The sequence below is a fragment of the Callithrix jacchus genome, chromosome 5, assembly GCF_049354715.1.
Source record: "Callithrix jacchus isolate 240 chromosome 5, calJac240_pri, whole genome shotgun sequence".
Lineage (NCBI taxonomy): Eukaryota > Metazoa > Chordata > Mammalia > Primates > Cebidae > Callithrix > Callithrix jacchus.
The window spans coordinates 71,970,340-71,997,460 of NC_133506.1; the positions used below are offsets into that span (position 1 = coordinate 71,970,340).

The window sequence follows — 27,121 nt, forward strand, 5'->3', positions numbered from 1 at the left end:
GCCAGTAGGAAATAATAAGGGGAGACTGGAGGCAGAGGAGAATAAAACACTTCTTTCCTGTGTCTTGTTCTTAACACCACCCAGGGGAAGAGGTTTGCTCCAGCCTCCAGCTTATTTTAGCACTCTCAGAACCAGTCTCATTGTACCCCTTCAGAGAAGCTGCCAGCAGCTATATCTTTGACCTTAAAAACAAGACTGCTTGCACTGGAGTTCTTGCAAAAAGAAATGCCAAGTTCACTAGGCATTGCATTTCAAAATTCTAAAATGTTTATAAAATAATTCATAAAGTATTTCTTATACCCGTGGGTCAAATATTACTTAAATGAGATCCAAAATTTTATTCCATACTTTGCAAAATTACAAAAAAAAAAACTCTTGGATTTATAGATTCATTACATTTTACAAATAAAAGCTAGACCTTCTGTGAAACAATTGGGTTCCTGAGACTTTGAGTATCTAGATAAACCTGAGTGAAGCCGAGAACATTGAATCCCCACATCTTTTTGAAGCTCTCTTACCAGCAGATGCAGCCCTTTCTTCCATAACAGAGTAGACTAGTCTTCTCTTGCTTGTAATAAGGCCACCCGAGCCAATGGCTTTGTGAGGAGGCTTTTACTTTTCTCAAGATCTACACCTATTTCTCCTGACTTTTAAATGTTGAAGCAGAGTCAGATCTTAGCACACTCAAGGGGGATAAGGGCAGAGGCAGTCCTGGAAGAAGGCTTGTACACCTAAAGACAGCAAGATTTTCTAATTTGTATTGGCAGAAAACTGAGTAAAATACATGAGAATTCCAAGGATTTTCAACTACAAGCAATATAATAATTGTGTTGAATTTATTGACATTAGTGCATGAACCTGAGATTCTGGGTGTGATATGTTGGCTTATGTGCTAATAATAACATGTAGTCTCCCACAAGCCTCTAAAGGGACACATCCCTACTGACATCTTGATTTTAACCCAGTGACGCCAATTTTGGATTTTTGTTTTCTATAAGAAATTTCTGTTGCTGTTAGCAAATATATTTGGATTAATTTGTTAAAGTAGCAATAGGAAACCAGTACACTCTTTTAGCCTAGACATTCTTTTTCCCTCTTCCTGCAACACAACCAAATTCAGAGCTTATTCAGGGTGCAGAGCTGCTTATTTCTTCCTGTGTATTTCAGGTTTGCCACCGATGCATTGTGATGCATTTGCAATTTAACGTGCCTTCGCTGTCTTTTACTACTTTAACTTTTTCTGTTCTTTCTAGGAAGCAATTGAAAAGAAAGAACAGCGAGCCAAGCGCTTCCATTTTCGATCAGAAGTAAACCTTGCCCAAAGAAATGTAGCCTTGGACCGAGACATGATGAAGAAAGGTACAGGGTGTTTTGGGTGAAATCTTTCCACATTTCCCCAGAGAATGACTTTTCCCTGCCATTGTCTGATGCTTCTGGCCTTGCCTTGCGTGTCCACTCCTTATCCAAACACTCCTGCCAGAAGGGACCTGTGAGTCTCCATTTCTGAGGGCACCTGTTTAAGGTTCAGATGCTGTCAGCTGGCTCAAATACTAGAGCTGGGAAAGAAGAGATTGTCTTTTCTGAGGAGGCCCAGAAAAAGTTACCAGTTAGTGGTGGAGCTGAGATTCAGACCTGTGCTTCTAAGGACCCTTACTCATTTTCTGCTTTTATCATAAAGCTGTTAACTCTTCTTTGCCTTTAAATGTAGTGAAAGTGTATGTATCACAGTGAGACCTTCTTTTAGGGGGTTGGAGCAATTTTGAGATTGGTGGGGAAAAACCATGAACACTTTTATTGATAATCTGAATCTATTGGCCAGGTTTGGTGGCTCATGCCTATAATCCTAGCACTTTGGGAGGCTGAGGCAGGTGGATTACTTGTAGTCAGGAGTTTGAAACCAACCTGACCAGCCTGGTGAAATACCGTTTACTGAAAAATACAAAAATTAGCTGGGTGTGGTGGCGCACGTCTGTAATCCCAGCTACTTGAGAGGCTGAGGTGTGAGAATCACTTGAACCCTGGAGGCGGAGGTTGCAGTGAGCTGAGATTGCACCACAGCACTCCAGCCTGGACAAGAGTGAGACTGTCTCAAAAAAAAAAAAAAAAAATCTGAATCAGGTGATAATCCTATCGTCCGAGAAAGCTAAACTAATCCTGCCCTGAGTTTTAAGCCTGCCTTTCCAGTTGCACTTGTGATTTTATTTCACTTGTGTGTTTTGTGGGTGTATTTTGCTCCCGAGAACTCAACTTGAATTATCGTATATAGTAATCTGCTACAGTTTTCTAAAATGATTATAAATAAAAGGAAAAATTGCTACTTTTTTAGTGAGTCTATGTTCTTATTTATTATTCTGCTCTAATATAAATCCATGAATGCAAAAGGCTTCCCTCTGTGGTATTTGCACATTTGGGTGTTCATAAAGGGCTTAGTAGGCAGCTTTCTGAACACATGGTAAAGGCCTCTGTGGTATTGTGTGAGCTTCTCTGGCCTTGTTTGGTTGATAAAAGCAAAAGCTCTGTAAATATGCTGAATAAATGAAAGAATAGCTGCTGTTTTTGTGACCTTGCTTTTTTACCAGACACTGTTAAGCACATTACATATGTCTTTTTTGTTGCTCACAACAACTCTATGAGGAATATATTTTGATCCCTATTTTACAAAGGAGGAAGCAGGCTCAAAGTAGTTTAATACATTGCCCAGGGTTATGTAGTTAGAAAAGGTGGAGTCAGGATTCAAACCTGGTTTATTGGACTCTCCAGCCTCGCTCTTAACTCCTTTTCTCTGTTGCTGTGTGGTGTAGGATATGGTGCTAGTGACTGAAATGGTGTCCCTTCTTAGTGAGTCCTAATGGCACAGTAGTGTGGAGCAGAGCTGAACTCTAGAGCTGCCTCACTCTTTAACCTGCATGACTCGTTCAAGTCAGAAACATGACCTTGCTTCCCTCGTGGGCGGGGGTTTCTGTCTGAGGAAGTCCTGTGCAGGCCGGGGACAGCATGTGGCTTGGTATCAGGTGCCTGCACCGTCAGGGTCCTCTCTCACAGCTCTACCTTGAGGGAATCTTGGTTTTATCACACCTGTTCATTTGTTTTTCTTCTCCTCCCTGGACTAGACACTTATTATCACACCTGTTGTCTTCTGGTCCTGAGAGCGTTCCTTGAGGCGGCTTGCCTCTGATATGGTTCATGCCTTTCACTCTGTGCATTTGCCCTTCCTTGTTGCATGCCTTGTCTCTGGTCAGGTGTCACTTCCTCCATGAAGCATCTCTGCTCACCCACTTGAAGTGGTTTCTCACCTCCTCCTGGAATCTAGTCTCAGTTCTTTGTGACTGTGGGTGAGTTCTTGAGCCTTGTTAGTGTCCTTGTCTGTAAAATGGAAATATGATACTTAGGATCACATTTGGGGTTAACTTTTAATTAAAAAAAATTTTTTTTCCCTTTTTTTAAAATACAACTCCAATCTGATGGTTTTAAAGATATTCCTAAAAAAGGCGATAAGGTCTGCCCTGGGATGTCAGCTGGGGGTCGCTTATTTCAATCTATTCTTCATCCAGGAGTCAGCATGGCCTAGGATAGTGTTCCTGCCGGCTGTCTCAGATCAGTTTACATTAGGGTTGGATAGGTCCCAGGGATAGCTATTGGTTTTTTTCCCTGAGACGGAGTCTCGCTCTGTCACCCAGGCTGGAGTGCAGTGGCACCATGTTGGCGCACTGCAGCCTCTGCTGCCCAGATTCACGCGATTTTCCTGTCTTGGCCTCTCGAGTAGCTGGGATGATAGGCACGTTCCACTGTGCCCGGCTAATTTTGTAGTTTTAGTAGAGATGGGGTTTCACCATGTTGGCCAAGCTGGTCTTGAACTCCTGACCTTGTGATCCACCCAACTTGGTCTCCCAAAGTGCTGGATTACAGGTGTGAGCCACCGCAGCTGGATGATAGTTACTGTTTTTATATCTTCCCAGGTGATTTTTATGTGCAGCCAGGATTGAGAACCATTGGTTTTGTGGTTATAAGCACGAGCTCTAAGCCCAGTTACCTGGATTCAGATCTTAACTTGTAACTTTCTAGCTCTGTGCCCTTGGGAAAGATATTTAGCCTCTAAAAATCTCAGTTTCCTTATTTGGAAAGGCAGATGACAGGGCTGCTGGGAGACTAACAGAATGTCACAGTTGGTGGAGTGACGCTTGGCATGCAGCAGGTGCCCAGTTAATGTCAGTTTTCATCGTCATTTGGTTTTCTCCACCTTCCCAGCAGTGATTTCAGTGACTGAGCTTCTTGGGAGAGTGGGGAAATTGGAATAAGCATGTTGACGCCTGCATCCATGCCAGGTGTTCAGTTCAAGTTATTTGTTATTAATACCAACAATAGTAATAAAAGATCAGATTTGTCAAATGCTTAGTATGTGCCAGTCATTCTGCTGTGTAATTAACTTATTGTGCCAACGGGCCTTTGAGGAGAAGGTGTTTATTATTTCCATTTCACTGATGAGAAAATTTAAGGTGCTGAGAGGTTGGGAAACTTGCTCATAGTCCCACAGCTCTGTCAGTAGCACAGCTGAGGTTGGAAGGCTGATCTGACTGAAGCCTGTGTTCCTACCTGCTCTGCCAGCATTCAGTCTGGGATGTGCTACAGTAGACTATTCTGCATCAAGAGTGACTTGCTGCATTTGAATGACTCTGTCAAACAGCTTCAGTCACTTTATCCCCAAGATTGAAGCTCTTGTGGTTGGAAGAGACCTAAGAGGTCATCTAGGTTACCTGCCCAGTGCTGCAGGCCTTTTGGCAAACTTCTTCATGGTCTTCTGGCCTCTGCCTGAATGTTTCTTAAGTGATGGCATGGAACTGTGAGGCAGACAACTTTATTTTTGGATGCTTACTTGTGTTGAGCATTGCCTTCTAGTAATTGCTGTCTGTTAGTGACTACATGACTCTTAAAACAACACCGAAATCCTTTTGTACATGGTCCTTTGGGTGGTGGAAACACAGGCCCACTGCCTGTTTGCTCAGCTTTTCTTCATGTGACGCGACTTTCTGGTCTCCCCTCTCTAAACACTTTCCAGTTTTTGAATGTTCTTCATGAGGCGAGATGCAGGTTCCAGTTGTGGTTAGATGCGCAGGGAGAACAGCAGGGCTGTTACCATGGTCTCTGCCTCAGCCACTTCATGGTGTGGAACTCATCCTATGTGCAGCTGAAGCACCTAGCTCTTTTCCCAGGAAGTGTGCCCATCAGAACAGTCCTTTACATGTTGTACTTGAGGCTTTTAAAAAAATTACTTTTCGGTGTATTCCTATTAAATTACATCTTGTTGATTGATTTCAAACCTCTTTTTTCAGTCTGTTCATTTTCATCACAACTCTGCCTCTCAGCTCCCAGCTCTACTTCGTGCTGTTCCTCCCCACTGTGGCATGCGTGGCTTCTGTTTCTTCTTCCAGTGGGTGGTGATTGGTGGACAGTTATTCCGGTATCATAAGTCTATTATCTATTATCGTAAGGCCCGCATTTCATTTTACTGTCAGGAGAAACGGGATTACATGCCTTAATGAACTTGAAATAGAACACCATCTTTGTGTTCTCTGAACGTCTTGACCTGGTGATGCTACCAAAAAAGAAATGAGGTTGAAATGAGGTTCGTGTGGCTTTCTTCTTTTTTTTAATTCCATCCAAGGCTTGGAGCTTGTTTCTTACTGAACTGTTGTCATTCCCTATGGGAAAGATTTGCTTATTTATTTATTTGTTCTTTAGAGATGAGGTCTTACTAGTTGCCCAAGGGGGGTCTTGAACTTCTGGGTTCAAGCGATCCTCCGCACTTAGCTTCCCAAGGTGCTGGGATTACAGGCCTGAGCCACGGCACCTGGCCTAACACTTGGTTTTTTAAGGGATCATAGATACTGTCTAATAAGCTTTTTTTTTTTTTTTTTTTTTTTTTAAATTTCAGAGGCTGTCAGTGAGCTTTTCAATCTTCAGTTTGGGAATTTTTCCTTTCTTTTTTTTATGAAAGCTTCTACAGGATTAGTCTTTCTCATAGTTTTAAGATACTTTTCTCCTTCCATGCTACTTTTTAGAGATTATTACCTAATTCCGAAATCACAGCTGTGTGTTTGAGTTAGTACATTGGGATATAATTCTACACCTGAAGATTTAACTCTATTAAGACGAAGTCTTACGCTCTTGTTACCGAACTTGAGTTTTCACTGTTCTTTAATGACAGTTGTCAGTAGAATAACAAAATAGGTCAACAGTTCAGCCTTTCTGCCTTTTTTTCCCATCATCTTCCCAATGCAGGTTTTGCTCTAAACACTTACAAAAAGAAAGCTGTCAGCATTTTCTTTCTTTTTCCTTTCTTTTTGAGATGGAATTTTGATCTTGTTGCCCAGGCTGGAGTACGGTGGTGTGATCTCAGCTCACTGCAACCTCTCCCTCCTGGGTTCAAGCTGTTCTGCCTCAGCCTCCCAAGTAGCTGTGATTACAGGCATTCGCCACCACGCCCGGCTAGTTTTGTATTTTTAGTAGAGATGGGGTTTTTCCATGTTAGTCAGGCTGGTCTCGAACTCCCGACCTCAGGTGATCTGCCCGCCTTGGCCTCCTAAAGTGCTGGAATTACAGGCATGAGCCACCAAGCCCGGCCGCTGTCAGCATGTTTGATGAGCTTGTTCACGCTGGACTATAATCTTTTCTTCATCAGCTCTTTTACAAACAGTTGTGCTCACCAAAGCACATTTGGAAGAGACAACAGGAAGAAAAGTTGCCCGCAGTCTACCATCCAGACGCAGTCCTTGTCAACATTCTGTGTTTTTCCTTCTCATCTCTCTGGGCGTGAACTTCTGTTTTTCCCTTGGTAGTCACACTGCTTTTTTTTCCTTTTTCCTCGTCAGTCTGTGGTCAGCATTTCCATGTTACTGTATCGCCTGGCATCAGTGGTTCATATTTGTGCCATTCTTGTCGCAATTCATCTGTCTCCCACGTGTGCTTTGGCGAGGTCGCAATTCATCTGTCTCCCACACGTGTGCTTTGGCGAGTTGTGCTCACCTAAAATTTGCTACCTTCTCTTTTCTGGGGAACCCCAGGAAATCCTTATTAGTGACCGGCAGTGCAATAGTGAACAGAGGCCTAAATGCAGGATGAAAAACAAAGATTTATTCAGTCCAAGGGCCTTCTCGGTTCTTGGAGTTAAAAGTCATGATTTTGGAACAAAAAGAGTCCATGGGAAGTAAAGAGATGGTTTCACAGAACGTGGCAGAAAGCAAGGAGGGCCCTGAGTGATGGTAGAGGAAGCAAACTGAGGAAGAGGGAGAAAAAAAGTAAATAGGTCTGAGACTTGTTGATCTGACAAAAAAATTAATCTTAAAGGAGACTAGCCTAGAAACAAAGACCAAAAAGTGACAGAAATAATTTTCAAGGGCATGCTAACATTGTTCTAACATTACAGTGTTAAAGCCAGACCTACAGGTGAAGAAATCCTGAAAAGCAAAAGAGAAAGAATGTAAGGAACAAAATTTCTGGTCTTGGATGTCTCTTATTAAAAAATAGAGATGGTCTTGCTTTGTTGCCTAGGCTGGTCTCAAACTCTTGGGCTCAAGTCCTCCTACCTTGGCCTCCTAAGGTGCTGGGATTACGAGCATGAGCCACTGCACCCAGCCTCACATGTGTATTTTAATTTAGAGAATGTCATATACATTCAAAACTTGGGCAATGGATAATCCTGTTCAAAAGAAGCAGGTAAGGATACAAAAAAAAAAGAAAAAAATGCAGGCGCCGGGTACAGTGGTACATACCTGCAATCCTAGCACTTTGAGAGACCAAGACAGATCACTGGAGGTCAGGAGTTCAAGACCAGCCTGGGCAAGATGGTGAAACCCTATCTCTACAAAAATACAAAAATTAGCTGGGCAGGGTGGTTTTTTCCTTTTGAAACAAGGTCTTACTCTGTTGCTCAGGCTGGAGTGCAGTCATGTGATAGTGGCTCACTGCAGCCTCAGCCTCCTGGGCTCAAGGGATCCTCCCAGCTCAGCCTCCTGATACCTAGGATTACAGCCGCACACCACCACGCCCAGCTAATTAAAAAAATTTTTGTAGAAGTGGGGTCTCCCTGTGTTACCCAGGCTGGTCTTCCAAACTCCTGAGCTCAAGCATCCTCCCACCTCAGCCTCCTAAGTGCTGGGATTACAAGCATGAGCCACCATGCCCAGCTGGATTCATATATCTTCATGGTGTCTTTATCATTTTTCATTTGGGATGTCAGAAAAGTACTCATCTGCATTAGTCTGGCCACACTTACATGGGCTCCTGTTAAACACATCTCTTAACTCTTTGGGATTTAAAATTATTATGTGTTTAAAGTTATTAAACACATTTTTTAATTTGTAAATTGTTTTTTGTTTCAATAGAAGTAGTAGCATGTATCTGCGGAAGAAAGATGGGCTAAATATTTTTAAAATTTTGTTAATAGCATATATAAACATGTCTGGGAGATATGGACAAATTCTTTAAAAATATTTTTGGGTACATAGTAGGTATATGTGTTTATGGGGTACATGAGATGTTTTGATATCAGCATGTGACATGAAATAAGCACATTGTGGAGAATGGAGTATCCATCCCCTCAAGCTTTTTTTTTTTTTTTTTTTTTTTGAGATGTGGAGTCTTGCTCTGTCTCCCAGGCTGGAGTGCAGTTGCATAATCTTGGCCCACTGCAACCTCCGCCTCCCGGGTTCAAGTGATTCTCCTGCCTCAGCCTCCCAAGTAGCTGGGGCTATAGGCATACACCACCATGAATGGCTAATTTTTTGTATTTTTAGTAGAGATGGGGTTTCCTCGTGTTGGGCAGGCTGGTCTCGAACTCCTGACTTCAAGTTATCTGCCCCCCTCGGCCTTCCAGAGTGCCTAGCCCCCTGAAGCGTTTATCCTTTGAGTTACAAACAATCCAATTACACTCTTTATGTTATTTAAAAATTTATAATTAAGTTATTATTAACTGTAGTCACCCCAGGAGGCAGAGGTTGCAGTGAGCCAAGATTACGTCACTGCACTCAAGCCTAGGTGAGAGAGTGTCACTCCATCTCAAAAAAAAAAAAAAAAAGTACACAATCCTGATAAGGCTGAGTTTCCATTTTGACCATAGTCTTGAACCTTTCTACCTCCTCAGAAGTAACAGCTACCGTCAGTGTGACTCATTCCAGGTCTGGCCTTTGCTAGGTGTTTGTGTACGTAAATATGCACCCTTAGTAAATGTTTTGTTTTGTACGTTTTTTAAAAATGTCATCATGTTGTATGTAATTTTTTACAACTTGTTTTTTTCACTCAGTAATGCATCTTAGAATCTTTCTGTGGTATATAATTTATCTCATTTTTTTACCACATATTTTATAATGTGGATAAAACATTATTTATTACCCCGGTAACTACTAGGTTATTAGAAATAGTGCTGTAGTGAGTATCTTTGTGTGAGCTACTTTGTGAATCCAAATGTCTGGGTTTATTTAGGGCCAATACTGAGGAATAAAATTCTAGATCTGTATGGCATGTGCAAAATCACATTTTTAATAGACACTTAAAGTTTGAATGACGATGCCAATTCATACTCCCACCAGCAGGGGAAGTAGCTCTTCCCCTACTTCCTGCCAACATTTGATACTAATAAGATGTGAAATCTCTCTATTCCAGTACTGGAGACGTGAGGAAATAAGATATAAAATCTGGTCAGTGAAAACTGGCATCTTCTTGTTTTAATGCGCATGTTAATAATTGGTAGTGAAGTCAGCCCATCTCTGCACGTGTGTATTGACCTTTTGTATTTCCTTGTATGTAAATCGCAGACTGATGTCCTTTGCCCATTTTTATTTTGGATTGTCTTTTTTTAAACTGACTTGTAGGATTTCATTACTCTAGTTCCATGCTTTGACATATCCACGGGTAGCATCTTCTCTCAGAATTGTCTTCAGTAATGCACGTTTCTCTCTAACATACGTTTAAGAATTTTAGAATTAGCTAGTTAACTTCAACAGATACTCCCATGGAGCTTGATATTGCTCTGATTGCTACAGGTTAATGTGAGGAGAGGTATCATGTATTTATCAACACCTTTGTTTAATCTTTCTGAGCCTGATACGCCTGTTCTGAATTGTATTAATGCTCTTGTTTAGGGATGAAAATTAAGGTAGTTTACCTTACTGTTATGTCTCATGCTCTTTTGAAATAATTGTAGTATCTCTCAGCATATTTCTTTCTAAACTCGTGTTATCTGAACTATTAGACAGGAGTACTGATGGGATGTGCAGTTATGGGTAGGAAAAGTCTATCATCTTTTCTGTATCTTGTCTTTCCAGCAATCCCCAAAGTGAGACTGGAGACAATCTATATTTGCGGAGTAGATGAGATGAGCACCCAAGATGTCTTTTCCTATTTTAAAGAATATCCTCCAGCTCACATCGAATGGTTGGATGATACCTCCTGTAAGTACCCCCGAGTTTTCTGTCAATATGCTTCTGTTGATGATTTTGCAAGCCTTCTTGCCATCAGAGATGCTGAATGATTATGGCCCCTACCACTCATTCATGTATAGCTTCTGCTCTTAGTCTAGCAGAGAAAACATTGTCCAGCAACGAAACCCGGCATGCCCTAACCAGTCTGCCAGCTCACACCCCATCAGTATTCCAAGTCAGCCTAGGTGGTGACCAGGACTCTAGGAGGTGGGTTACTGGCATCTGAATCTGGCGTACTTGATTGAGGCCTCTAACACTCACTTTTCCCAATAAAGGAGAGAATCCAACTGCACAGACTTGGGGCTGCATTTTCAGGGCCTTGGACTTTGTCATTGCTACCTTCTGTACAGTTCTTCAGAGGGCTGACTCTGCCTGTGTCTCTGACCTAGAGCTAGACCAGAATGCTCTTGACACTGTAGCAGACCTCTCATTTCTGCTTGCCTTGAACTGCGGGTTCTAGAATGTCACCTACTTGCCCTAACCTACGAGCTTTCCAACTTGTGGGCTAACTGTCATTGCTAACTCGCCTCCTTGCTGTCAGTCTGGCCTGACCTCTGCTTACTGCTTTGCTGGCTTCTTGTCTTGATTCACTTCTCGTCCGGCTTTACTTGCTGCCAGCTGGCTGACCTACTAAGTAGCACCCTAGATAGCAGCCTGGTTTTCTTAGCTGCTCTCTTAGGAAGATGGAGTGTGTTCATTGAAAGAAGAAACATGACTGAGAGAAACATTTTTCTCCTTTTTTCTTTCTGTTTAACTTACACTATCCAAATCAGGAATTGGCACACCTTTTTCCATAACGGACTGGAATGCAGTTATTTTAGGCTTTGTAGGCTTGATGGTCTCTGTCACATCTACTCAGCTCTGCTGTGGTAGCAGGAAAGCAACTTTCAGTCATACATCAACTATGAGCCTGGCTGTTTTCCAGTAGATTTTTATTTACAAAAACAGGTGGTAGGCCAGGCATGGTGGCTCATGCCTGTAATCTCAGCACTTTGGGAGGCCAAGGCGGGTGGATCACCTGAGGTCAAGAGTTCAAGACCAGCCTGGCCAACATGGCAAAACCCTGTCTTTACTAAAAATATATAAATTAGCTGGGTGTGGTGATACACACCTGTAATCCCAACTACTCGGGGGGCAGAGGCAGGAGGATCACTTGAACCCGGGAGGTGGAGGAAGTGGTGAGCTGAGAAAGCACCACTGAACTCCAAACTGGGCAACAAAGTGAGACTCCGTCTCAAACAAAACAAAACAAAACAAAAAAAACAGGTGGTAGATGTGTGTAGTTTATTGGACATTAATTATACCAAATAAAGCTGGTGCAAATATAAACAAACAACAGGTGGTGGGCTAGATTTTGCATGAGGATTCTAGTTTACTAACCCTGATTTAAGTTTCTAAAACTGTAGCTAAGGGATGTTAGAATTGTTGGGACCCTCAGAATTACGTGATTCACCTACCTTGTATATCAGAACCTGAGAAACAGAGGAAGGAGACTATTTGCTAAAGGCCACATGGCACATTAGTAACAGAAGTGAGAGCCTTCAGACCTTCATTTCCCAAACTCAGATACGGGGACACATAATTTTGAGAAATGTTGTTTTAAACAGAGTTAAAGAGGTTTATTTTCTATAAGACTTCTCAAAGCCCTTTTCTTGCTAAATTATCTTCCTTAAAGGGGCACATTAATTTAGTTGCTACAAAGCCAACTGGCTGTTATGCCTCCGCTATACTTATCCTGTGGATACCTTCATCACCCACAATTTACAATGGGAGTGATGAAGGGGGATATCATTTAGCACATCCTGACAGCAAGGAACGACAAACGGCTTCCCTGTAGGGGGCAGTGGTATAAAGGGTAATCCAAGCTTACCTGACAGCTGTGATCATCATCAAGAACTGCTAATACATATTAAGTATTTAACTACCTGTGTTCTATTCCAATACCCTTTTTCATGGAATACTTAAGCTATTTTGTAGAACCCAGTTTGGAAATGCAGCTCTAGGCTAATTTTGTCAGAGGCTTTACTACCATATCCGCCCTTTCTTCCTTCCCCTTCCGCTTCTCCTTCCCTTCCCCTCCCTTTCCCCTCCCCTTCCCCTCCCCTTCCCCTCCCCTTCCCCTTCCCTTTCCCTCTTTTTCTTTCCTTTCTTCTTCCTTCCCTCTTTCTCTCTCTTTCTTTCTTCTCTGTCTTTCTTTTCTTTTCTTTTCCTTTCTTTCTTTTTCTTTTTTTTATTTATTTTTAACTTTTCATTTCTTCTGAGATGAAGTCTCACTCTGTTCCCCAGGCTGGAGTGCAATGGTATGAACTTGGCCTCAATATCCTGTGGCATTGAGTCATAGCCTCAATATCCTGGGCTCAATCCATCTTCCCACCTCAGCCTCCCAAGTAGCTGGGACTACAGGCTCATGCCACCATGCCCAGCTAATTTTTGTATTTTTGGTAGAGGCAGGGTCTCACTGTGTTGCCCAGGATGATCTCACTTCAAGCGAGTCTCCTGCTCTGGCCTCCCAAAGTACTGGGTCACAGGCGTCAGTCACTGTCCCTGGCCTATATTTCTCTTCATTAGTTGGTTTGTATATTTACTGATGATAATCTATTGCTAGATGAGGCCATAGTGATGAATGCAGTGCAGAATCTGCTCTGAGGAAACTTACTATTTGTGTGCCATGTAGCGTCTTATTTTATATTTTATTTAAGGTAATGTAGTTTGGCTGGATGAAATGACAGCTACACGAGCCCTTATCAATATGAGCTCTCTGCTTGCACAGGATAAGATAAGAAGCAGGGATGCCAGTGAGGACAAGTCATCTGAGAAAAATAAAAAAGTTAAGTGATGAACAAAAGAAGGAACTTGGGTTTGAAAGTCCTCTTCTTCACTCAGTTCTGCTGTGCGCTGTGCGTGTCTCAGCAGAGTGCTGTAGTGTCTCATCAGGTGGTTCTGAAGTAAGCTATGATGCTTTAGATCATCAGCAAAGGGGAAAATACTGGACTTTTAAAATTATATGAAATAGTTCATCCTGTATCTCATTATATGAAACTTTTACCTTGTTTCGTCTTGTCCTTCACATTCCATGTTAGACAAGCAGGAAGACAGTTCAGAGGATGATGAAGCTGAAGAAGGAGAGGTTGAAGACGAGAACACAAGTGACGTAGAGGTTAGTAATAGGGCGAAGGTAGATGTCAGGCTCTCTTGTAAAAAATGCTTACTGTCTTTTTAATTTAAGTCTTAAAGACTTGGTTGTGTTTTTCCTCTAGCTTTCACCGTGAGACCTTCTGAGGATGCACAAAGCTCTTGTCCTTTAAGGTCATGTGGATGTAACAATTCACCTTGAAACCCCAGAATAGTGCTCATCCTTCTACAAAAAAGAAAATAGTTTTATTGAGAAATACTTTGAAGTGTTATCTAATCAGTAAAATTAAGAAACAGCAAGTAATGACATATTTCCTAATGGATTATGTACTGCTGTTAGAAATATTAGCATGTATTCATTTTTAATTTTTTTTTTGAGATGGAGTTTCGCTCTTGTTACCCAGGCTGGAGTGCAATGGCGTGATCTCGGCTCACTGCAACCTCCGCCTCCTGGGTTCAAGCAATTCTCCTGCCTCAGCCTCCCGAGTAGCTGGGATTACAGGCACGCCACCATGCCCAGCTAATTTTTGTATTTTTAGTAGAGACGGGGTTTCACCTTGTTTGACCAGGATGGTCTCGATCTCTTGACCTCGTGATCCACCCATCTCGGCCTCCCAAAGTGCTGGGATTACAGGCATGAGCCACCGTGCCCAGCCACATGTATTCATTTAAAAAATATTTACTGAGTACCTACTATACGCCATATTCTAAGTGCCAGGGATATAGCTTCAAGCAAAACAAAGTCCTGGTCTTCTTGGAGCCTGCATTCTAGTGGGAATACAGGTGATACACCGATGCACAGATCCTAATACTGTGTCAGGTGGTGACAGGTGCTGTGAAAACAGGAAAGAGTAGGGAATAGAGAATGGCTGAGACTGTTCCTTTAGACAAGGTGGGCGGGAAACCTCTGAGTTAGAAATTCTACAGAGGAACTGGTGCTATAACCCTTGTACGCATTAAAGGTAGAATGCCTTTCTTAATGGTAACTTGACTACCGAAGAAATATGAAAAGGACTTTAATTTTTATATTAAAAATACTCTTCTTTCTTAAGTTGGACACGTTGTCTCAGGTAGAAGAGGAGTCTTTGTTAAGAAATGATCTTCGTCCAGCTAACAAACTTGCTAAAGGAAATAGGTTATTCATGAGATTTGCTACAAAAGGTAAATTTTTTATTTGGTATTGTTTTGTATTTTCAATCAAAATGATTTATTGTGGAGTGACATCCTTTTTTTTTTAATAGAACTTAGATCAAGTAGTCTCAAAGTTCCCTTCAAACTATAGTATTCTTGCTTATGAAATAAGTGCTCACTGCCTGAGCTGGAATTTCTGACTTTTAAAGTGAATATATTTGTATACTTCTGTGACTTCTAGCTAAAGAAAGTGATTTTCTATTAAAACTGGTTTGCCCCATGTGTTTTCAGCCAGTTACATCTGAATTATGAAAACTTTAAAGTGAAACGTTTTAATCTATTGCAGCAGGATCCTCCTGAACATTGCCAGTATACCAGTAAGCTCTAATTCCCGTCTCATAAGACTTTTGCACACAGTGACTTTTGGCGGGCATTTAAAAATGTGTGTGTATGTGTGTATATGTGTATACACATATACAAATCCTGTTTTTTGAGAGTTATTTGAAGATAAAACCCGTCACCCCTAAATACTTGAATACGTATTCCAGAGAACAAGAACATTGTCTTTCACTGATAGCACACTCATCAAAATCAATGCATCTGACATTAATAGAGTACTGTTACCTAATCCTTCGTCCATATTCAAGTGTTGTCAGCTGTTCCAATAATGGCGCTTCTGTATTCCCCACCCAGCCCCCAGGTCTAGGATCCAATCCAGGACTGAGTGTTTTTAAGGATGTCACGTTTCCTTAGCTTCCCTTAATCTGGAGCTACTTCTGTCCTCCCATGTTTTCCAAGAGTATAGGCTTACTGTTTTATAGGATGTCCCCGGTTTCGGTGTGTCTGATGATTCCTGCTGGTTGAATTAGGGTTGTGCATGTGAGGTAGGCGTGCCATGGAAGTGATGTCATGTAATTTCCAGTGCCTCATGTCAGGAGCCCTGGGACACTTACTTGTCCCATTCCTAGGGATGTTCACTTTATTCACTTGGTGAAGGCAGTAATCACTAGATTTTTCCACTGTAAAGTTACTGTTTTCCCATTTGTGTCTTAAAAATTGATGGGCTGGTGGTTGCAGTGGCTCATGCCTATAATCGCAACACTTTGGGAGGCTAAAGCAGGAGGATCACTTGAGTCCAGAGGTTCAAGACCAGCCTAGGCAACATAGCAAGACCTCATACCTATTTTTAAAAATTAAAGAAATGAATAAAATAAAAACTTGGTGGGCAGATTCTTTGAGCTCCTGTAAATAGCCTGTTGCTCTCAGCATTTCCTGCTTTTAATACATGTTGATGTCTTTCTGACTACATCGTTTCTTACTAGTAGACAGGTGCTGTAAGGAGGAGCTTTCTGTTTTTACCTGTTTGTTTATTTACATCAATTTAGAATCATGGATTCTTTATTCAGTGGGTCATCATCCATTAATATGAGTATTTTAATTTACAAGTTGTCTTGTATTTGGCCAGTAGAGCCCCTTCAAGCTGTTTTGATGTACTCCATGATTCTTTTTTTTTTTTTTTTTTTTTGTATTGTTAGTAGAGACGGGGTTTCACCATGTCGACCAGGATGGTCTCGATCTCTTGACCTCGTGATCCACCTGGCTCGGCCTCCCAAAGTGCTGGGATTACAGGCTTGAGCCACTACGCCCGGCCCCTCCATGATTCTTTAAGCACTTTCTTACTTTATGGCACAACAAAGCATCTTGCTTTTCCAGACTCATTTTGGATCTTACCTGCTCCACATCTGGAATCAGCCATTTCTCCAAGGAGCTGGTGGGCATGGTTTGAGGGGTTCAGGGTTGGGGGCTGTGCATTACAGTTTGTGTTGTCACATTTACTAGAGCACTGAGTATATTTACAGTGGTGTTTGTTATTTACTGTCAGAGTGTCCAAGGACCATGGAAGGCCTTTGTATTACTGCTTTGGACAAAAATTTATCATCACTGACCGCCTTTCTTTCCTATTAACTGACGTTTTAACTTGACAAATGTGCTCTTTGCCACATGTACTCATTTGAGTTGTTGAGTACATTCTAGATGTATAGTACTATGCCGTTTTCTTTAAGCCATTTTGAGAAACACGGTAAGCTGGAAAAAATGATTTACCAAATATATGGAATGATAAACACTCTGTTTCTTTCATCCTGATTCTGTGTTGTTGACGTGTTATTCAGAAGTGAATATCATCTTTCATGGGGTGGCAAAAATGCCGTTTTGAGAAAGCCTTTTTGATTCCTGAATACCTGCAATGACCTAAAGCTCTTTATGCCTCTTGGAACCTTGTGTCTTGTATTGTTTATTTTTTATTTCCCCGTTAAGTCATTTGGCTCCAAAACAGCAGTTGTAACCTTGTTCGTCTCTGTATTTGGCTTTATCCCTTCTACACTCACTGTCATAGTGGGCACTCAGAGTATGAATTTGGTAGTGGATTTTTCCTGTTTGTTTGCAAATTGAGCTGATCTGATTCCAGCTATGGAAATCATTAAGGGGAAAAAAAAAACAACAGAAAACATTCAACATTGCCTTCACACTCACAGGAAAGCCTAGGTAACTATTATAATTAATTTTTAGATGACAAAAAGGAACTTGGAGCAGCCAGAAGAAGTCAATATTACATGAAATACGGGAATCCAAATTACGGAGGCATGAAAGGAATTCTTAGCAATTCATGGTGAGCCCAAAACCTTAAAATGCAAAAGTATTTAAGTTTTTCTTAATCCTTCAGTTAGTATTCTGTGTTGAAATGTCTAAACCCCGTGTAGACTGGAAGAAAGATGAGGGAAGGATTCAAGATTCTTAAATGTGGTAAATGCTGAGTTTTAGTGACATTTAAAATATCTGTTTTAGTACCTAATATTGTTTCATTGTGTAGTTGAAATGAATTAGTGAGGCCAGATGCAGTGTCTCACGCCTGTAATCCCAGCACTTTGGGAGGCCGAGGCGAATGGATCACCTGAGATCAGAAGTTCTAGACCAGCCTGGCCAACATGGTGAAACCCTGTCTCTACTCAAAATACAAAAATGGGCCAGTGTGGTGGTGGCACACACCTGTAGACCCACCTACTCAGGAGGCTGAGGCAGAAGAATTGCTGCAACTCGGGAGGCAGAGGTTGCAGAGAGCTGCGATAGCCACTGCACTTCAGCCTGGGAGACGGTGAGAGACTCCATCACTGAAGAAAGAAAGAAAAAGAAAGAAAGGAAGAAAGGAAGGAAGGAAGGAAAGAAGGAAGGAAGGAAAGAAAGAAACGGGCTAGTTGATTTCAGGGTCTTTCCTATTAGTTTTTGATTGTGTGCTTATTTTGGCGTTCTTGCAGGAATCGAAAATATCATTCCCGTCGTATTCAGCGGGACGTGATCAAGAAGAGAGCCCTGATTGGGGATGACGTTGGCTTGACGTAGTATAAACATCGGCATTCTGGTAGTTGCCTGCTCAGCTCTTGGGTAGACACATGTTTGGCTGCTGAAATCATATTTTTATTCTTAATGCAATCTTTTAAGGTTCCAAACTTTATCATCCTCTCTTCCTTGCCCTCACCCTCTGCCAACATATAGGAAAGTAAGTCAAGTCACAGTGAATTTTAAGTTGCCCAAAGAGATCAAATGATTTTATAAAAGCTGTTCAATCGAAAAGGCCAAATGTGACACAGAGAAAATTAAAACAAACCTTTTTTTAGGATCCTAATTTTTCAACTATTAATATCAACAGCTGCATGAAAGCAATTTTATTTTATTTTTAGACGGAGTCTTGCTCTGTCACCCAGGCTGGAGTGCAATGGCATGGTCTTGGCTCACTGCAACCTCTGCCTCTTGGGTTCAAGTGATTCTCCCACCTTAGCCTCCTGAATAGCTGAGACTACAGGCGTGCACCACCACGCCCAGCTAATTTTTGTATTTTTAGTAGAAATAGGGTTCCACCATGTTGGCCAGGCCGATCGATCTGCCCTTCTCGGCCTTGTGATCTGCCTTCCTTGGCCTCTGAAAGTGCTGGGATTACAGGCGTGAGTCAACATGCCTGGCTGGAAACAATTTTAAAAATTATTTTGTCATATAAACGGATTGTGTTGTTCTTTTTCTGTAATAAAAATAGGCTGCTGTGTTGAGTGCTTTGTGCTTGTTGGTTTGTGCATGTGAATGCCTCAGAAAAGGGAGATATCAGAAAAATGGGTTTCTTTCTCCTTTTTTGGTGCTTATTTGTAAAAGATTTAATTATGTTTTATAATGAATTGTTCTTATTTTGAGCCTAATCTGTGGAATCTTCTACGTGCATAATAGAACTTGCCAAGTCAGCATACAGAATCACATACACACACATTGATTGTAATGGGGACAGAAAGGGATGAAGTCTAGACATTTTATTTAATGTGTATGTACAAAATTGTGTATTTGAGATCTACATATTAATAATACACATAGGCTGGGAACAGTGGCTCACACCTGTAATCCCAGCACTTTAGGAGGCCAAGGCAGGAGGATCACTTGAAACCAGGAGTTTGAGATGAGCCTGGGCAACATAGTGAGACCTTGTCTTTACAAAAAAATAAAGAATTAGCCAAACCAGGCATGGTCTACTTGGGAGGCTGAGATTGCCTGAGCCTGGGAGGTCGAGGCTACAGTGAGCCAAGATGGTGTTACTGTATGCCAACTTGGGCCACAGAGCAAGACCTTTTCTCAAAATAACAACAACAACAACAACAATAATAATACACATATTTTTCTGTTACACTGTTATGCTTTTCCAGTTTTACTTACTATAAATATTTTCATCATACAGTTTTTATATACAGATTAAGAAAATTAAAAAGCAAATTATTCCATTTCTAGTACCCTGTATGATGACTGGTTTCATTTTACATTTTTCCCATTTGTCTATTTTCATAATACATAGTCTAACTCTTGTGAATGTATACTTTCTATTCTGCTGCTTTTGTTTATTGTATTTTCCCATTGATTTTCATTATTCATGGGGCTTATGTTCTATAAAGTCACTGTGCACACTGAATTAGCAAACACCGAATCATGTGTAGCCTCTGGTCACATTTTTGCCAGTGGATCAATATGGTATCTTGTTTTATGTGTTTCTGTTTAAGGACACCTTATTTAACGTTGAATTCACGGCCAGTAGCCCTAAAACTCAGGCTGCACACTGCCCACCACAGCCTGGTTGCATCTAGGAACACCAGGCAGCACTTGAGCAGGACACTCAGGGCAGTTTTAAGCAGTGAAATCACTGGCAGCAAGTGCAGAAGTGTGAAAACTGTGGCTAGCGGCAGACTGAAACAGACAGTTGTTTACAGCTTGAGATGAAACAAGAAGGCAGAGTGTTGCTTTGTTTGGCCTCAGCTGGGAGTGTGCGTGTCTGGTGACTCAAAGAGTTTTTTTGCCATTCTTTGCGTGCCAGCAAACAACCATTGAAGCATTGCAAGTATTGATTTTGGAGTTACAAATAAATTTGGCAAATTTGCAAATACAAAAACTGTGAATAATGGATCAGTGTATTTTAAATGACTTTATGATATTTGATTATGTTGCTGCATCATACTTTATCTAGCCATGCTCCTGTTACAGTTTCAGAGTAATGTCCATTCAGCACTATTACAGATCGTGCTCTTATAAAATGTCAGGGATGGGTGCCCTGTCTTTAAAAAGGTCCCCGATGTAGAGTAGAAAATCATACTTGTTAATTTTAGTGCTTTTCCTAATGTTTTCTGATTAAATTTCCTCAGGACTAGTGAATGTACCTGAGGAACCCATTGAAGAGGAGGAGGAGGAGGAGGAGGAGGAGGAGGAGGAAGAAGACCAGGACATGGATGCAGATGACAGAGTGGTGGTAGAGTACCACGAGGAGCTCCCAGCTCTCAAGCAGTCCAAAGAGCGGAGCACGTCCAGACGGTCCAGTGCCAGCAGCTCAGACTCAGATGAAATGGACTATGATCTGGAACTGAAAATGATTTCCACTCCTTCCCCAAAGAAGAGCATGAAAATGACTATGTATGCTGATGAAGTGGAATCTCAGTTGAAAAACATTAGGTAAAATCTTTGTTTTATCAATGCCAGCTTTTCATTTGATTTTAAATACTAATATGACTTCTTCTTAATGCCTCCTAATTTTATAATATCTTTCATCTATTCTGATTTCAGTCCCTTGTAGGAGTTTAATAAACACATCCAGTGTTTCCTCTATACAAGCAGCAATTCTTGTTCTAAAAGCTATAGACAATATAGAAAGTGAAAATCATCTGTATTCCCATTCTTTCCTGACAGTAACACTGTTCCCAATTGGGTGAATAGCCTTTCAGCTGAGTGTATGTGTGTATAGCACATGGAAAAACTATAGCTATAGTTGTATAAAAGTATATTTTTTATAAAAATGAGGTTATGCTATTTATAGTTTTGCATTGTGCATTTTCACTTGTTATAGACATTGTTATTTTTTCAACTGTATGTAGTCCATTGTTTGAAAGTATCATGGTTTATTTAAAGAATTCCTTTTTGATGGACTTTGGGTTTCTGTTTTCTTACTGTTGCACTAACTAGATAAATTCTTCAAAGTCCAGTTATTATATAAAACAATACACATGTTTAAAAAGGTGGTATTGCTAAATTGTTTTCCAGAAGGGTTTTAATCACACAATTACCACTATTACCTACATGCTCACCAGCCTTAGCTATTACCATTCTTTCTAATGTTAGCTAGTTTCATGAACAAAAACGAATTAGTTATTTCAATGTGCACGTCTTTGATGACTACTAGGGGTGAGCAGATTCTGTGCAGGCAGAATCCACAATTCAAGGGTTAAAGTCTAGGGATGCTCTATCTCACATGTTCTCAGTATGTTCGTAGGGAGGAGAAAAGACCATTCAAGCTGATTTGTTTGTATGGCCTTGTTCACACTCTTATATTTAGTTTTCAGAGAACTTTCTGGTAGAGAATGCCACCAGAACCGTGCTGTTACCTAGTATGGTAGCATATCTCTTTGAAAGAGAAGTCTGCCCTTTAAAGAGAGAGACTGTAGACTACACTGCGTATTGACTACAGCCAAATCACAGCATGGGTGAGCCGAAGCCCCAGTCTCTTTGTAGGCCTCTACTTAACATCTATCCCAGGAGAGGGGGACTGGTAGTCTCGTGCTCTGTGATAGGACTTACACGTGTGGAAACCACATTTGAAAACCTGCTCACCCAGACCAGGCTCTTTATAGCAGGTAGTTCATGGTTTCCATAAGCAAATAATTGTAAGTTTATGGATTTGTGAGTGAATGTTGGCCATATTAGATTGGATTTCTTAAATTGTTTCCTCCAAAGTATGAGATTGTTGTTTGGGCCTTGTCTCAGAGCTGAAGTTGGTTAACTGTGCCCTGTCCTACCTGCTTTTTCAAGGAACTCCATGAGGGCAGATAGTGTATCTTCAAGCAATATCAAAAACCGAATTGGTAACAAACCGCCACCTGAGAAATTTGCAGATGTCCGAGATCTATTAGATGAAAAACGCCAGCACTCGCGTCCACAGCCACCAGTCAGCAATACTAAATCAGGTATTGTAGCTGTGCTTCTGGGCTGTATTCTGAGCTCCAGAAAGCAGACTGGGGCAGAGTTGAGTTCTTGGGTAAAATACACCATTTGGGAACTGATTTCGCTGCCCTGGCTCATCATATCTAGATTTTGGGCTAGGTGTTGGAATTTCAGGAAATGAAAAGTAATCAAACTTTTGCAAAACTAGTTTTAAATATTTTTATTCCAGATAATTACAGTCATTCCTTGGTATTTCTGGGGGTTTGTTTCTGGGACTCCCCACCCACTTACAGATACCAGAATCTGCAGATACCAGAATCCACTGATGCTTAAGTCCCTTAAAGTGACGTATTACCTGCGTGTAACCTACACACATCCTCTCATATATTTTAAGTCATCTCTAGATTATTTATAATACCTAATACAGTATAAATTCTTATCCTGTATATTTTTTGCTGGACTCTTATGTCTTATTTTTTTTTCCCAAATATATTCAATCCGCAGTTGGTTGAATCTGTAGATGTGGAGCCCATGGCTGAGGTGCGCCAACCATATTTTACTCTGTATGACATTGGCATACTTTATATACAAGAATAATGAAAATTAAGTTGGGTGGTTGTCTGAACGGTTAAGAGTTTTCACTAGATCATTTGTACATGCAAACACTCATTCGGGAGGTGTTTAGCCAAACCTGCTGTGTGTCAGAGCCAAGGCTGGGTGCTTAGGAGTGAGAGAAGTCTTTGGAGGAGACACACAGCCATTGCCAATCTACTAAGGAGACTGTGAAAGGCTCTTAGAGAAAGTAGCTTTAGAGCGCGGACTCAGAAGGGCAGCATCTTTGTTGGCAAACCTGATTTTTTTAGACGGGAAGTAACCTGGTCTTAGATCTATGTTAGAAAGATAACTGGAGGGTGGAGTGGGGTGGGGTGGAGAGTTAAATCAGTACCAGGAGCCTGAGCTAGGTCAGTGGAGACAGAATGGATAAAGAACAGGAAGTCCTATGAAGGAAGACTCAGGGCTAGGAAGTGCTGAAGGAAGGGGCTCAGGCCTGAGCGAGCAGAGGCCGGGGTGCTGCTCTCCGAGAGAAGTTAGAGATGAGGCCTCAGCACAAGGTCTCGCTGACAACGCTGTTTCGGCCATTGCTGTCGTTGTTAGGGGGAACGCAAGAGGACAGGCAGATTTCTGGGGGGATGGAGTGAAAAACAAATTTTTATCCTTTGCTTTCGCTGGTTGCCAGTCTCTTTATTGGGAGCTACTTAATATGTTCAAAGATTGTCCCTTCTGCTCTCAGAGAGCTCGCAGGATTCTTTTGTTAACTGAAACTTTTGTAAATTATTTAGTGTGCTTGAATCTGCTAAAACAATAAAAATGATTGTTTCTTCAAAAATTTAGTTCCCCCTGACAGCACCTACGTCCGAATTTTCCTAGGGAAATCCAGACTGATGACAAAGGAAAGATACGTAGCAGCCTGCTTGTCAGGCCCTGTGTCCTCACTTAGGGAGAGCTGGTGCCAGATCCTTTAGAGGTCTCAGGCAGATGGTGCCGAGAGTAAAGCACGTACACTGTGACTGTTGTACTTTCTCTCTGTTTTCAGATATACGCCAGCGGTTAGGAAAAAGACCATATTCTCCAGAAAAGGCTTTTAGTAGTAACGCAGTGGTTCGGAGAGAGCCCTCTTCTGATGTTCATAGTAGACTAGGTGTTCCTAGGCAAGATATTAAAGGCCTCTACGCCGATACTCGGGAGAAGAAATCAGGTTGGTAACACTTAACATTGATGGGATGGGGAGTTCGGTGAGAGCAGAGGACAGTGGTGTATTGTAGAAATACTTTCTTATCAGAAGGCAAGAAACAGCACATGACAAACATAAGTGATGATTCCTTTTCCTTTAAGGTCATCATCAGCATCATCAGCATCAGCATCAGCATCCCAACAGTAAGGAATGCTTGGAAAATGGAAAAAAATAGCGTGCTCATGGTTCCTTCCGTGTGGCACAGATCCTTTTTAGTTTCATGTGAGCTATTCCGATCTTTGTCCACATACAAATCCTACTTTTTTCATATAGTATTTTATCATAGTTGTTTGCCATATTCTATCATCTTATAAATAAAATTTGTAGGCCAGGCACGGTGGCTCATGCCCGTAATCCCAGCACTTTGGGAGGCCGAGGCGGGTGGATCACCTGAGGTCAGGAGTTTGAGACCAGCCTGACCAATGTGGTGAAACCCCGTCTCTACTAAAAATACAAAAGTTAGTCAGGTGTGGTGGTGGGTGCGTGCACCACTGCACTTCAGCCTGGGCAACAGAGCAAGACCCTGTCTCAAAAAACAAAAACAGAAACCACTTTTAATTGCCTTATAATGTGGCTGTTCACAAAATCTAAACACATATTTCTCTTGTGAAATTTTCATAAAATGTATTTCAAAAATGAATGGATAGTGGGCAGAATTTCTGAAACGTTGCAGTGCACTAGGCCCATTGATTTGTAGAATGTTGGAGCTGGAAGGATCTGGGAACGGCCTACTCCTGGCAGAAAGGATTGGCACACAGGGGTGTGTCTCAGCAGGGAAGGGCAGGAGCAGGAGGAAACAGCCTCTCAGGTGATCCCATGTGTCTGGTGACAGGGAGGTACATGACTGTCCCCACACAGTGAGAATCCTCTGTGGGGTCCAGACCCCTCTGTTTGCAGGCAGGGGCTGCCCCCGGGAAATGAGATGACCTTCCCAAGGCTGCACCGTGCTGGCAGGCGCCACAGACTGCTGGCATTTCCTGCACATCAGGGGTTGACAGTGCCACTGCCCCCTTGGTACTACCCTGGTTTTTAGCACTGACTGCAAAACTGAAATGTCATATCATCCAAACAGGTAATTTATGGACTCGCTTAGGATCTGCACCCAAGACCAAAGAAAAGAGTACGAAGAAAGGAGATCACAGGGCACCTGGTGCTGAGGAAGATAACTCCGAGCTGCAAAGGGCGTGGGGGGCTCTGATTAAGGAGAAAGAGCAGTCTCGCCAAAAGAAGAGCCGGTTAGATAACTTACCATCTCTCCAGATTGAAGTTAGTCGGGAAAGCAGCTCTGGTTCAGAGGCAGAGTCCTGATGCCCCCGGGGCCTGTGGCAGCTGCCCTAAAGCCTGACATTCGGGCATGGGGTGGGGCGCAGTAGCAACCTCCCCCACAGGAGCTGGCGCCCTCTCTCTCCTGCTCACACAGTCACCCTCAGCTTTTGCTACCTTGGCAAGGCATCTTAAGAATGTGACAAGTTTTCAAGGGCGTCTCTATCTCGCTGCAGAGTTGTAGTTCTGGGCCCTCGATTATTTTCCCACCACCCCACAGGCTTTACCCTTTGAGAAAAAGGCAGCCCTCCAGATTTTGTAGACATTTTTCTTAATTTTTTTTAACATTGTGTCTTTTAAAATAAATGTTTTACACAGTTCATCCAAAGAGCAGAGAACTGAACTTCTCACTATTGCCTTGGCCCTGACAGCTGTTACCAGCACCCTTTCCCCAAGAAAAGTCAATTCCCAGGTGCTTATTGGACATCCTTCGAGGGGGAAGATGAGGGAAGCGGCCAGCTCACCCTTCCGGGGCCCTAGTCTGGGGGCGAATCTCATGGACCTGACCTCAGAGGTACACCAGTGCCGCCAGGTAGATAATAGATGCAGCATTGATTGTGCTTCTGTTCTACCCTCGGGATTGCTCATGTTGCAAGCCTCTTACTTGCTGTCAGCCTGATGTGAAGATCAAGTTCAGTGCTGTGGGATTTTTAGGAACAAAAACCTGTGACTTCTGGATTTGGGGTTGATTTTTGTGCTAGGGGTGGGATTATGGGTTAATGTTGAACAATTTCTAAGTCTGTATTATGTTTAAAACATGAATGATTTAAAAGTTTAAATTTTTAATTTTTATATGTGGAAATTCTTCCTGTTGGCTAAAGGGGAAGCTCAAGTGGTATCTTCTTTTGTGCTGTTAAATATATATTCTATTCTTTGCAAGAAGGCAGAGATGAGTCTTATTATTTTTAAATGCCCCTAATTGTATAGTCTGTCTGTTGTACGTAGAGTTCAGCTTGCTTTTTGGCTATAGCAGGGAAAAAAATCCATCCATCCGAGATGGGGTCCCATCATTTATTATCACTCTAGAAGTTATACGTTGATATTTATTCTTTCTCGCCCCCAGTTGTGGCACCCGAAGACGTCTTCAAAACTGGCAGATAATAGTTATAAAAATTTTAGTTCGTGTATTTTTAAACTCCTTTCAGATTATTTTTCCATGAGGAGGAGGTAGATTATTTCGTCTTCCTGTCTGCTTTTTGTTTGGTAGTGTTTAATTTTGGATTTCTCTGCAGTTTTAGGAAACAGTGTTTGGCCTCGGTTTGCTGGACCATGGGAAGTAGAGATGGTGATAAGCCCTGGTCGTTTTTGCGACATCTCAGCTCTTCAGCTGCCTGGGCTGTTCTGCACCCAGTGCAGCCTGGATCCTGTCAGCCCTTGCTTGGCTGAGCTGATGGTCACACTGATAGTTGATTACTGTGGCACGAATGAATGCAGAACAATGTTGTTAATAAAGGAAGTAAAGGGCTGTAAGATTTGAGAGCTGCAGCTAAAACCCTATCATCCCATGTTTTGTTGGTTAACCTGCTTTTCCCCCTTCCTTTAGAGAGATGACAGCATATAACCATGACAGTTTCCGTTTCTTTTCTAGGAAAGAGGTGATTCTGGTTTCTCTGCCAGTTGAGACTTAGGCATCAGATATTCCTCACCTTTTCTTTCCCTGTGGAGCCAGGTTCTTAGGAAAGGTCAGGGTTTGAGGAGTTGGTAGAGTGAGAAGTGCAGAGCCCTAAATGCCAACCCCGGCTCTGCTCCATGGACCTGGGCCTCC

At 41.9% G+C, this 27,121-nt stretch overlaps 1 protein-coding gene across 1 annotated transcript; it reads left to right on the forward strand.

Moving 5' to 3' along the window:
• The first annotated feature begins 1,321 nt into the window (after positions 1–1,321).
• LOC100394020 (nuclear cap-binding protein subunit 3) lies at positions 1,322–26,238 on the forward strand. The gene is given in 10 exon segments (XM_078372743.1): positions 1,322–1,359; positions 10,317–10,442; positions 13,553–13,629; positions 14,657–14,765; positions 17,304–17,403; positions 18,047–18,150; positions 20,456–20,759; positions 22,110–22,264; positions 23,836–23,997; positions 25,106–26,238. Coding segments are annotated over 10 exon segments (1,386 nt in total). The 5' UTR covers positions 1,322–1,346; the 3' UTR covers positions 25,342–26,238.
• The last annotated feature ends 883 nt before the right edge of the window (positions 26,239–27,121 follow it).